At 56.1% G+C, this 11,992-nt stretch overlaps 1 protein-coding gene across 1 annotated transcript; it reads right to left on the bottom strand.

The window, feature by feature from the left end:
• Window positions 1-6,686: 6,686 nt before the first annotated feature.
• On the bottom strand, window positions 6,687-11,992 carry TNFRSF13C (TNF receptor superfamily member 13C). The gene is made up of 3 exons (XM_071803673.1): window positions 11,813-11,992; window positions 11,104-11,301; window positions 6,687-9,511 (listed from the first exon to the last, which is right to left on the bottom strand). The coding sequence occupies exons 1-3, from the start codon at window positions 11,949-11,951 to the stop codon at window positions 9,189-9,191; spliced, it is 660 nt and encodes a 219-aa protein (XP_071659774.1). The 5' UTR covers window positions 11,952-11,992; the 3' UTR covers window positions 6,687-9,188.

Raw genomic sequence — 11,992 nt, 5'->3', positions numbered from 1 at the left:
GGGTGGCAGAGTGAGGGGTTAAGCACGGCCCAAGTGAGCATCAATGGCTGGTGGCTCAGCAGAGGTGGGAGGGCTGGGAGGGAGCTGTGGGGTGAAAGCAAGGGTCTGTGCTGGGCCTCGTGAGTGCCCTCAGTGGGAGAGGTGGGTGGACCAGAGCATCCCTTGAAGCAAGACAGGTTTCAACACTTGTTCTTCCATGGCACACATAAGCCTGTGTTCAAAGTTCATCACCTTTTAGGCATGAGAACTTCATAGAATCATATAATTATTTTGGTTGGAAGAGACCCTTAAGATCATCCAGTCCAACCATTAGTGTAGCTCTGGCACTAAACTATGTTCCTAAGAACCTCATCTCCACATCTTTTAAACACCTCCAGGGCTGGTGACTCAACCACTTCTCTGGGCAGCCTGTTTCAATGCTTGACAAGCCTTTCCATGAATAAATTTTTCCTAATATCCAACCTAAACCTCTTCTGGCACAACTTGAGGCCATTTCTTCTTGTCCTATCACTTACCACTTGGGAGAAGAGACCAACACCCTCCATGCTACAACCTTCTTTCAGGTACCTGTAGAAAGTGATAAGGTCTCCCCTCAGCCTCCTTTTCTCCAGGCTAAACAGCCCCAGGTCTCTCAGCTGCTTATTCTCCAGACCCCTCACCAGCCTCGTTGCCCTTTTCTGAACTCTCTCCAGCACCTCGATGTCTTTCTTGTATTGAAGACCCAAAATTGAACACAGTATTTGAGGTGCAGCCTCACCAGTGCCTGGGTTTGGGCTGAAAGCATAGTATGAGCTAAAGATAAGCTGCTCTTAACACCTCCCAGGCCAGCAGTTTCCCCTCATTTCTCTCCACTGGAGCCCACTGGACTGTACACACTCCTGGCACAGTCTTCAGCCATCTCTGGCATTGCCACTGCTGCCCTCTGGGCTGGGAGCGGGGACATGGGATGTGCCCCAGTCAGTCCCTTCAGTTGAGGGGGCAGAGAGCCCTGACTGCGGTGCGAGAGGTGTCAAGTGGATGGGTGATCCCACCGAAAGTGACCCCCAGCGACAAGGGCGTCTCTCCTGAGCATGGGGTCAGTGTCCAGTTGGTTGTGGTGGACACCCACCATCATAGGGAGGTGGTGTTTAGGAGGGGGCCCTTTGCTGCTGCCCCCCATCAGGGCTGGGATGGGGCTCGAGTGGGCAGGCGAGTGTTGGGGACAGGTCAGCGGGGCTCCTGAGGATCTGGCCCGGCACACACCCCGCTGCCATCAGCAGCCCCCTGGCACAATGTACCCATGCAAGCAGGCATCACCCCCCACCCCCTGTACTCCCTGCATCCCTCCAAATCTCCTCCATCCCCTGCACCCCTGCATCCACTGCATCCTCCTGCATGCCCTGCATCCCTCACCTACTACTATGTGTCCCACACCCCTCTGCATCCCCCAAAACCTTCTGCATCCCCCTGAATCCCACAAATCCCCTGCAGCCTTCCATTCCCCACACCCCACCACAGTCTCTATAACCTCCCACATCCCCTGCATCCCCACATTTCCCTCACACCAGACATGTATGCAGATTATGAGAAGCTTGCAATTACCCCCCAGCCACCGCAAACTTTAAACAAGGACATTCAGGGTTTACCCTTTGCTGGCAGGAGCCTCCCCAAATATCTGTGTTGAGAAATGCCGTGGGGGGATCCAGATTCAGCCCTGCCACTGGCCCTCCCTGGCTGATGCTGACAGTAAGCAGCAAGTCATGACTACTGTCTCTGTGGTTAGAGCTGATTAAATACAACTCAAATGACTCACTGGGGAATTTTTATTTTATTTTTTTTTAATAACTCACGGTGTCACTACAGGGCACGAAGTCTGCTTCGTTGAGTTTGTTTCCCTGTTTCCTTGTGGAGATAAATAATTGAGGAGCTGAATAGCAAACCAGAAACCCAGAGCGACCATTGCAGGGAGTGCGCTGGGAAATATGTCACCCCAGCGTAATTCATAGATTTCATTTTTATATTAGTGGTGACTGGGGGGGGAGCAGAGACAAGAAGGAATTTTGCCATAGGGGAGTAAGGAGGCCAGGCCTGGGGGGCTGGGGGGTGCTCTGTGGGGGGCTTAGGAGAGGGATGACAGGTCTCTTGTGCCTCCTCATCCTAATCCACTGCTGCAGCCCTTTCTGCCCCCCTGCAATAGGATTGCCCAGCGTAAAAATGATGCTCCTTCTTGTTTGCAATGCAAAGTGCTTTCAGCATCTCCCACTGCAAATAAGCCAGGATGACCCTCAAGGGAGGGCTATGATGACCACAAGGGGTCACCAAAGGTGACCAGCTATGGCCATCTCTTCCATGCCTGTCCTTTGCCCCTGCTCTGCTCCAGGGAAGGGGACGGAACCCCCTCCACAAGGGCTGTGGCCCTTGGATGGCATCTCTGGGGGTGGTCACCAGGTTTCACCCCTGGGGATGCCCATAGAGAAGGTGAACCTCTTAGCTAAGGAGAACAGCATGAAAATAAATAAATAAATTGATCATTCGAATACTTGAATTTACCCAATACCCAAATTTACCAGTGCTGTGTTTAGAGCACCTGCTTTAAAATTACCCAAACTTCACAAAGGAAATAACAGCCTTGGAAATTCTTACCAAAAATATTACTATCAAAAAACGAGAATTGCAGGGGTTTTTGAAGAAGACGAAGATGACTCTCTTGCATGTCACCCCCACTGTAAACTCCTATTTAAACTGCCATCCTGAGCCTGGTTTCAGCCACAGCATTTGGCTGCAGGTGCCTGCATCCTGGAGTTCCGCTGTTCCGCGAATTGTTGGTGCTTCTCAAATCAGGAAGCAGCATCTGGGTAGCGGGACCCAGTCAGACTTCAACCCCTGCAACCCTCTCAGGGAAAGAAATGAGAAAGACATCTGCATTATTGAAACCTTTCAGACTGTGGTGGGGGGAAAGGATTGGGGAATCTCCTGAAAAATCTCACCTGCTCTTCCCTGCCCTCAGCCTTCCTCCCAATGTGCCTCCCATGGCTGTCACCCAAACCTCTGTGCTCACTCATTGATCCGGGCTCAGAATAGCTCCTGTCAGCAGCTGGTGAGCCGTGGCTGGCCAAAACCAGAGCCGATGGATGAAGGACATGGGGCCTCACACCTGCTACACCCTGCTGCCAGTGACCCCCCCTGCTCCTGCACCCCTCTGCTGCACCAGCACAGCCCCATGCTTGGAAAAAGGGGGGAAAAAGGGGAAAGTAACGTAAAGTGGGTGGAAGAGGGGAGGATGCAATGTGAACTTGTAGCAGAGTGGGCTGTGCCATGTGCTCCAGCTCCAGCACTGACCACCTCACCATCTGGCTGATCCCTTCTGGGGGGTCCCAAAAGCGGACCATCACTTTTGAGGGTCTTCTACATCCCATGTCCACTTCCAGAGCCCTTTGGGAACAATGCAATGGGGCAGGCAACCTCCTGGCAGGAGAAGAGCCCTGCATCCCTGGGATGTGTCCCCAGTGGTGGGGTGTTCAGTCTCTGTCATGGTGGCACCTCGAAAGGAGTGCAGAGGTTGTCCCCGTGCAATCTGCCTGTCACCGCCAATCACTTCAGGTGTCAGACGAGGTTTGTGTCACTCAGCAGGGATGTCCCTGCCTCGGTAGCTAGGACCAAGACAAAGAGTGGGTTTAAAATGACTCTACATGCTGTGGGAATGGGGAAAATCACCCCACTAAAGCCCAGGGCATGTGCAGGTTTGCCTTACACCTGTCTTGGGGCCCCCTCTTGGATCCTCCCTGGAGCAGGGTCAGGCTGATGCCATGGTATGAAGCTGAGCATCCTCTTCCATTGAGGCTGAGCATTCTCCCTGTCCAGCATGTCCCTGTCCCTGCATTCTAGAAGTGCAATGAGGGGGGTGAAGATCTGGGCACCCTTGAGAGCACTCGGGGCAGCTGCTGGGGACAGGATGGGGGTTTCCCTTATCCCTGCCATGTGTCCCCCTGGCCCTGGGTGCACCCACAGCCTGGCAAGTGGCTTTGGAGGCAGGTGGAATTGCCCTGGGGCTTGGAGAAGGGGTTGGACAAAAGGGTTTCAGGGGGGTTGGCTGTAGATGAGGTTTCTCCGAGGAGGTGAAGCTGAGAGCATCGTTGTCCTTTCCTGACTGCTTTGGCTCTTAAGATCAGGTTTTGGGTGCTTCCCTGCCAGCCTCAGAGTAATGGCCTTGCTCTGTGGTGCTGGGGAATGTATGGGGCTGTCCCTTTGGCACCCGAAAACAGGGCTAGCCCTTTCTGCCAGGGCAGCTGCTGCCTGCTCACCCCAGCCCCTCGGGGTGGTTTTTGGCTGTCCCCCCACCCTTATCCCCCTGGGAAATGGCTCACTAAACACAGCCAGCAAAGTGGGGAGCTGTGGGGGTGGCCCCAGGGGAGACCATTGGCCCATGAAGGCAGCAAGGAAACCCCCTTTGCACTGGGCACCTGTGCAGGCACTGTGCCCCCTCCCACTACTCCCCCAGCACCCTAAAACACCTGGAGATGGGGGGAAGAAGGTGGCTAGTGCTGCATCTCAGCATCTCCCCAGTGTGCCCGTGGACTGAAGTGATCCTGACAGTCAGCGAAGGAAACGGAGGCTGATTGGAGCCGAGTGGTTTGTTGTTTTTTTTTTCTCAAATCCTTCCTTAAGTGCGAACACCATCTGGCTCCCCCAACTCTGTCAGCGCTTCCAGTCCCCAGGCAGCTTCGCTGTTCCTAATTACTGTCATTAGGCAGTGGGTAGCGATTAGGGAGGGATGCTGATGAGCGGCATCAGGAAGGCTGCGGTCCCCTGGCAGCCTCACACAGGCGACCGAGCAGCCTCTTCTCCCCAGCCCAGAGCGTTTTGCAGCTGGGGAGCTTGGTGGGTAGCAGGGTGATTTGGTTTTTGGTAGAAGGTGATGGGGAAAGGGGTGTTGGCTGGCAGGTCTGAGTACCGGGGTGTACCCAGGGAGGCCTGGTGCCACTGGGGATGGGATGCTCCAGGGAGGGGTGCAATGGTAGAGGTGCTCTGTGCTTCTGGAGGTGGGGGAAGGAGCAGCACCTCACCGCATCCCACCCTGTCCTGCTTCTGGTAGTCTCACCGCTCCATGCCTGTCCTGCCTATAGGTGTCCAGCTACCAGAAGTTGTGTCTCCTGAGCAGCACAGAATCCATAGTGATGGTCTCCATGGCCAGACCCCATAGCTGCCATTTATCCTGGGCAGCCCAGAGGCCATGGTGATGGGCTGAATGGCTGAACAGAGTCAGGCCTTGCTGTCATCCTTCTGTCTGGCCAAACCAGGGGCTGGTCACCAGCCCACCTAGCCCTCCCCAGCTCCCCTTGCTGTGTTTGGCCATTCACCCTCCCATGCAGCTCCCCTGCAGCGCTGCAGCCATGTAGGCTGGCATGCAGTGCAGTGTCTGTGCCACCTCATGGCAGGTGCCCCAGGCCTGCTGTCTCTCTTTTTCACCCATGGTCTCCCACAGGTGTCCCTCAGGGCTCACAGGGACTTCCATGTGTCCCTCTGCAGTGTCTGGCACTGGGAAGCAGGTGGTGGGAAAGGCTCCTGTGGGGTGGGATGAGGTCCATGCCCCATGAGTGGGTGATGGGGTGGCCATGCAGCAAGTGGGGGGATCAGAGGCTGTACTCAGAGATGGGTGGTCCCTGTTGGATCTTGGCCATTGGAGTGTTGCTTTGTACATGGGATAAAATGGTGCTCACTTTACTCTGTCTGAGGTCCATCACCCAGAGAGAACCTGTGGAAGGGCAAGCTGGTTCTGAGGGCGTCTGTAGGGGTGTTTTGGGTTGGAGTAGCTGGGCCCATGGGTGAACTGTCAAGAGACTAAACTAGTGGGTGAACCAGCAATGGCGAAAGAGAGGAGAAAGTGAGGGAAAAGGGCCCAAGTGGGGAGGCTGATGGAGCAAAGCCAAGCACTTTGAAGGCTGTGGAGTCTGCAGGTTTGACAGACGTGACCAGTGGATGCAGGAGAAGATCCTTGACCAGGGTATCCCTGATGCCTCCCCTCCCTGTGCCACTCTGTCCTGTTGGCCAGCTGGCTCCTGCCTTTAGGACTAGGGATGAAAACCACCCCCATCCCTAGGGACACCAAGGCTTCCATCCTTCCTTCCATCCCTTCATTGGTGAGATTGCAGGAACTCCAATACCTCCGTGATCTTTGTCATTGTGGGGTCAGTGGGGTGGAAATGGCTAGGGATACATCTGAGATGGTTTTGCAGTGGGGAAAGTTTTAGCCTCAGCTCCTTCCTCCTGCCCTGGGATTTCCTCAGGCTTTCCCCTGGCTCTCCCCAAAAGCCCGTGCCCCTGTGACAGGTGAAGCCTGGCCACAGCAGCCTTTCTAGGCAGTTGTGCAGGCACCAGGCCAGGGAGGAAGCACAGCCCCTGCCTCACAGGGGGAAGTGAGAAACTGCTGTGGAAAGCCAAAGACAGGCAACACGCCCCAAAATAAGCCACTTGCCCTGCTCCCCATCCCATCAGCCAGCTCCTGGGATGGCTGTGGGAGGGATGGAGGTGACCAGGCTCACCTGGTCCTCAGCCATGGAGATGACCATGTGCAAGGGACATTCTGGTGCAGATGGAACCTCTCCAGCCCAAGACTCCTAGGACCATCGTGGTGGAGACTCCTGAAACCAGAGGAATGGGGACCCCATACAGACACCTGAGCATGAACTCATAATGGATTCACTTCATTCTTTCATTTTTACAATCATATTTTTTGTCTCCATGCAGACAAGATGGACAACCCCCTATGTGGTACCTAGGGATGGAGAAGTGTGCACAGAGGGGATTGTGAATCCCCCCAAGGCAGAAGAGGGGCACTGTCCCACTACATGGGCAGTCAGGCAGACAGGACACATGGAAGACACCCCCCACACCATAACAGAGAGGGGCACTCAACAGCTGAGGAATCCAATGTGGATTGAAATGCTGCTTCCGTGAATTGCAGATGTTGGCCGCTTGTGGTAGAGGAGACACCTGGCTGAAGCTCCAGCAGAAATGAGAGCAGAAGCCATTACTTGAGCAGAAGGAGGGGCTTTTTCAACGAGATTTGTACATGAGTTTCTTTTTCAAATTGCCACGCTGGTTGAGGTGGGCAAAACATCTGCAGGGCTGAGACATGGTGGTCACCAGGTGGGAAGCAGGAGAGGAGCTTGACAGTCCTATTCCCTTTCCCTCTTACCCCCATCACCTGTGAAGCAGGTTGCCCTGCCCCCGACAAGAAGTCCTTCTTCCAGCACCAAAATGTCCTCTGGCCTGGTTTCAGTTCATTTCCCTACTCCAGATGCACCAAGGTTGCTCGAAGTCACTTCACAGGGCCGGGTGAGGAGCACGGGTATGAGGAGATGCCTGATTCATGCCACATGGATGCTCCTCCTGCTTGGGCAGCATGGCTGCTGTGGATAACTGGGAACCCAGTGCTTCACAGCTCCTGACAACAAGCCATGGGTGCCTGGAGCCCCAGAGTACAGTTGCTGGGCATGTGGACCAGCCCCTCCACCTTCCTCAGACTCAAGGTTGAGATGGGAACCCCTCCCATCTTGGGTCAGGTGAAGACTCACTTCCACCGTCACGTTTAGGTCTGGGAGAGGAGTTGTGGTGAGGAATTTGGGTCTTGGCACCTCCTGGGGTTCCCTTTACGGGATGGATGCTGTGAGCTCAGTTCCAGCACCATGGCAGGAGAGAAGAGGGAGGGTCACCCTTCGACAGCAGTGTCTGGTCCTGCAGCCCCAGAGAGAGCTCAGGCTTGGGCAGGGGTCACCTCCCAGTCATCAGAGGGACCAGTGGGTGACTCCGTCATGAGCTGGTGGCTCTTAATGGCCCACTGGCACTCAGCAGCAGTGCTCCACACCTTGCTTGGCCACTGCTCCTCAGTTCCTGAAGCCTCCTGGGCAAGAAGGCCACCTCACTGAAGGAAGAGGTCTGCCAGGTTGCCACCAAGATGGAACTTCATTCAAATAATGCCACCCTCTCACTTCTAATTGCCTAACCACCCACTCTAGGGCTGGCAGGGTTTCCCACCCAAGCCGTTGGCCAGGATCTGTTCAGCCATGGGGATTGACTACTGTAATTACTTGGGAACAGCAATCTCACACTAATGAGTTCATTTGCACGGCAGAGCCCTTCCTGTGCAGCAAAACCACTCACAGGAGGGTGAACAAGACCATCTACACAGAGATGCCTTGGACCAACATTGCTGGCCAGCTCTGGAGCACAGGCAGAGCCTTGAAGACACTCACATAAATTAAGTCATCTCGCCTACGCTCGCATCACTCCTTGCCTGGTTCTGCGCGGCGTGGAAACATCCATCACCGGGAGCCCTGTCATCTCAAGTGACACACAGTATATCTGCAGCCACTGTGAGCTGAAGTGACAGTTGTTTGGAACCGTAATGACAAGCTCATGGAGCTTCTCTAGACCAGCAGTCTCCATTGCCTGCCCCTGGTCCTGCCTGACTTCAATGATTGTAGGTCAGCACAAAGACAGATTTTTTTTCCCCTCTTCCCTCCCTCACTCCCTGAGACAGACTCATTTCCCTTCCCCTGGGTCCCCGGCTGCGGAGGGGGTTCCCATGACCGCTGGTGTATGTCTGCCACTGCGTGAGAGGCCCAAAGGGAGGAGAGATCTGGATATTATGGCATGCAGAAGATGGGGGGACAGGACTGTGAATGGAGCAGATGCTGGATGCGCCTTGCTCCGTATGGCCCCAAGCCTCCTTCTATTGAGGTCAGTAGCAAAAATCGAGCTAATGGCAGCAGTGTGGGACTTGATCTCAGTGTAACTCCCTGGTGCCTTATCCATCTTCCTTTTCTCCCTCTCCTTCTGCTGTTCCAGCCCCGTGTTCCCAGGAACTGCCCATCCAGCAGCAAACCCGTCCTGGCACAATGGCAGCCCCCGCCATGCTCAGTCGTCACCGGCTGCATCTCCTCTGCCTCCTCCTGACAGCATGGCCTTGGCAGCTGTTGACAACTCGGTGTGATCTGCTTTAGCTTCCTCCAGTGCTCACAGGAGTAACGTGGGACTCGGCGCAAACGGGGAAGTGGAAAACGGCAGTCATCCTAGAAGGCTGATATTTCTTGAGGCAAAACCCGGTCCTCAGCCATCTCACATCCATGCAAGGCTTTGCTCACCCCCAGGACAGTCTCTGGGCATCTGCAGGGAGCAACTGGAGTGATACAGTCCCATTCCTCCCACCCTCAGGCTCTGTCCTCACCAGTGCAGTTCTGGGTGGTTTTGGTGGTGACCAGGGCTGTGGCCCCCAGCTCGGTGGCGGGCAGTGGGAAGCCATGGTTGCACTCCTCATGTCGGGGGTACATGGCAGAGAGCAGGACGATATCACCATTAGGATCGCCCTGGCAGCACGGTTTCCTCTTTGACCCAGCTTTCCCAGGTGGCCCTGGCATCTTCGGGCTTCCATTGAGATTCAGGCACAGGGCTGGGGCCAGGGCAGCATCTCCCTCCAGCATGACAGTGTCCTGGCAGCCCAGACTGGGCAGGGGGCCAGTGGCATCCACATTTGCTGAACAGGGAAAGAAAAGGGGGTTATGTGGCTCACAAAGTGGGACCAGGTATGTCACAGGCAGAGCATCCCATCCCTGGGGATGCACAGCAGGGAGACAGGTCTGGCACAGGAGGAGCCTGCAAGGTCACCATCGCACTGCTCCTGCTGCAAGCTCCCCCTGCTTACAACTGATGGCATTTCCCCCCAACCCCCCCTAAAAAACAATAGGGAAAAGCAGAAACTCGCACTTGCACTTTGAGCCCTCTTGCTAAACCCTGCCAGCAGCAGAACAGCCCGGCCCTTGGCGGCTCACCCTCGTCGACCGCCTCCTGCTTAAAAATAGACTTGTTTACACACTTTGAACATAGGCGCGTGCTGCCTGCCCCAAGCTTCCTGAGCCTTTCCACACATCCAGTGCCACAGCAGTGGGTTTGCTGGGGTGCAGCCTGGGGGAACAGGGAGTAGGGCGTGTGGCAGCGGAGTAGCTGAAGGCTGCCTCTGATGCTCTCTGCCATGGTCAGACCTCTCTTGTGGTTGAATTTTCCCTTCTCTTTCGTTCTTGGTATTTTTCCCAGGCGTGTGCATCATGGGCCATCATAGCTGCACTCAGTTCAGTGGAAAGGCCCCAGGTAACGTCCCCCACAGTCTGAGTCACCCAGCCAGCACCACCGCTGGTGTGTGGGCAAGCCAGGGTGTGGGGAACAGCTGCCCCTGGCCCTGCCACCCCAAGGGCACCCACCTGGGTGGTGGGGCTGTGGTGGGTGCCTGGGGAGCCATACCCCGTGTCTGGGGATGGGGAGTGGTGAAGCCAGATGACACCACTTCCAAGAAGAGTGGCCAGGGTTGAGTCAGTGCCAGGGCAGGGGTCCCTAGGGAAAGAATCAGCCACTCAGCCTGTGGCTGACACCCCGATAAGATGGGCCATCACAAGGCACCATGGCCTCCTCCTCCTGGAAATACCCTACCAGGGAAGGCTCAGCCCTGTCCCTCACCCCCCAGCCAAATTTTTGATGCCTTTGGGGATAACCCTGCACCATGCTTTGGTGTCCTGCCAACAGGGTTGGCCCTGACACTGTCAGCGCCTTTGGGGGGCACATTGGCGGGTACCACGCATCCCAAATGGCAATGTCAGGCTGGGCGGTCAACAAGGGACCCCTATTTGCAGTGCCACAGGGCAAGGCTCCCTCTGGAGCCATCCACAGATGTCCACCACCACCCCTGCAGACCCTGCTCCATCTATGGCTCTCTGGATACCGGGCGAGAGGGACAAGCAACTTGCCAGTGCTCTGTACATGTCCCCTGTGGAGAAGGGACAATGTCAGTGAGTGCTTTAAACAAGTGAAGGCATGGGGAGACCCAGCAAAGGGAGAGAGAATTCAGCGGGTTGCACTGGGAGCCAGCTGCAGGTGTGGGTTCCCAGGGGACACAGGACACCATCACATGGCAGGGGCTCAGCCACCTAGAAATGCCCCAGGATGCCCGCAGAGCCCATGTTGAGGTGGAGAAACCGGTCTCAACAAGAACATGTCTTGGCGAACCCGGTGGCAAGTGAAACAATCTACCCCAGGAGCCTTGGGATGCTGTGACAGGGAGAGCAAGAGGTCCCCTACCTTCAGCCTCCTTGTCCACCGCCTTCCTCTTCCTCCTCTGCTTGCCTGCCTTGCAGGCCAGGAAGCCCCAGAGAGCGGCGAGAACCAGGATGAATCCCACCATGGCTGGGACCCCAAAGATCAGGAGGGTGCTGGGCAGGTTCACTGAGGGGAGGGTGGGCTCCTGGGCGGAGGTGGGGGCCGCACGGGCAGGCTCTGCTGTGGGGTGAGATGTTGGAGGTGTCAGGAGGGGAAGGGCTAGGGTGAGGGAAGGAGGGCAGCAGCATTACCCACCCACCTGTCCAGCCCTGGGACTGTGGTGGTGGGGACAGAGAGTGGCTTTTCACAGCTCATCACCCGCCGCCTGCAATGAACTGTTCCCCTGCCTGGTGGGACCCTCATCCCACCCACTGTTGTTCCCAGATGGTGGGATATGGGGGCATCCTGCTCTTCCCATGGTCACCCCTGGGGCAGGCTGTGACCCCTACACCAGGCTGGATCATCCCTCTTCTTCCTGCACCATGTTCCCCTAACTGGAACTGGCTACCCTCTTCCTCCCTCCTCTTCCTCCCCCAGGTGAAGGCAGCATTCCACCCTCAGTTGCCACCTCCATCACCATCTGCAGAAGAAGGTCACCTCCACCTGCCCACCCGTGGGGTGCACCAGCCCCCTTGGCCCACCACTGCCCAGCCCCTGGGAACTTGGTCCTTGACCACCATCATCCCCTTACTTGTGTGGTCCTTCAACAAGTCGGAGCACTCGACGCAGAGCTTGGTCAGGGTGTCGAAGCACTGGGAGGAAAGGCAAGAGGAGGCATCTTTTCCTGATGACAACATGTCTGAGTGGGAGCGTGAGCGCAGCTCCCGCATGGCGCAGCAGGGAAGGGGCCGCCCGAGTGTGAAATCGCAGC

The sequence above is a fragment of the Patagioenas fasciata genome, chromosome 1, assembly GCF_037038585.1.
Source record: "Patagioenas fasciata isolate bPatFas1 chromosome 1, bPatFas1.hap1, whole genome shotgun sequence".
Classification (NCBI taxonomy): domain Eukaryota; kingdom Metazoa; phylum Chordata; class Aves; order Columbiformes; family Columbidae; genus Patagioenas; species Patagioenas fasciata.
This window is presented reverse-complemented; position numbering and strand designations above follow the sequence as displayed.

Coding starts and splice junctions, on each gene's coding strand:
- TNFRSF13C (XM_071803673.1), bottom strand. CDS start 11,951: ATGCGGGAGCTGCGCTCACGCTCCCACTCAGACATGTTGTCATCAGGA. Junction 11,302..11,812: donor CTTGTTGAAGGACCACACAA/GTAAGGGGATGA, acceptor CTCACCCCACAG/CAGAGCCTGCCCGTGCGGCC. Junction 9,512..11,103: donor GGTGGACAAGGAGGCTGAAG/GTAGGGGACCTC, acceptor TTCCCTGTTCAG/CAAATGTGGATGCCACTGGC.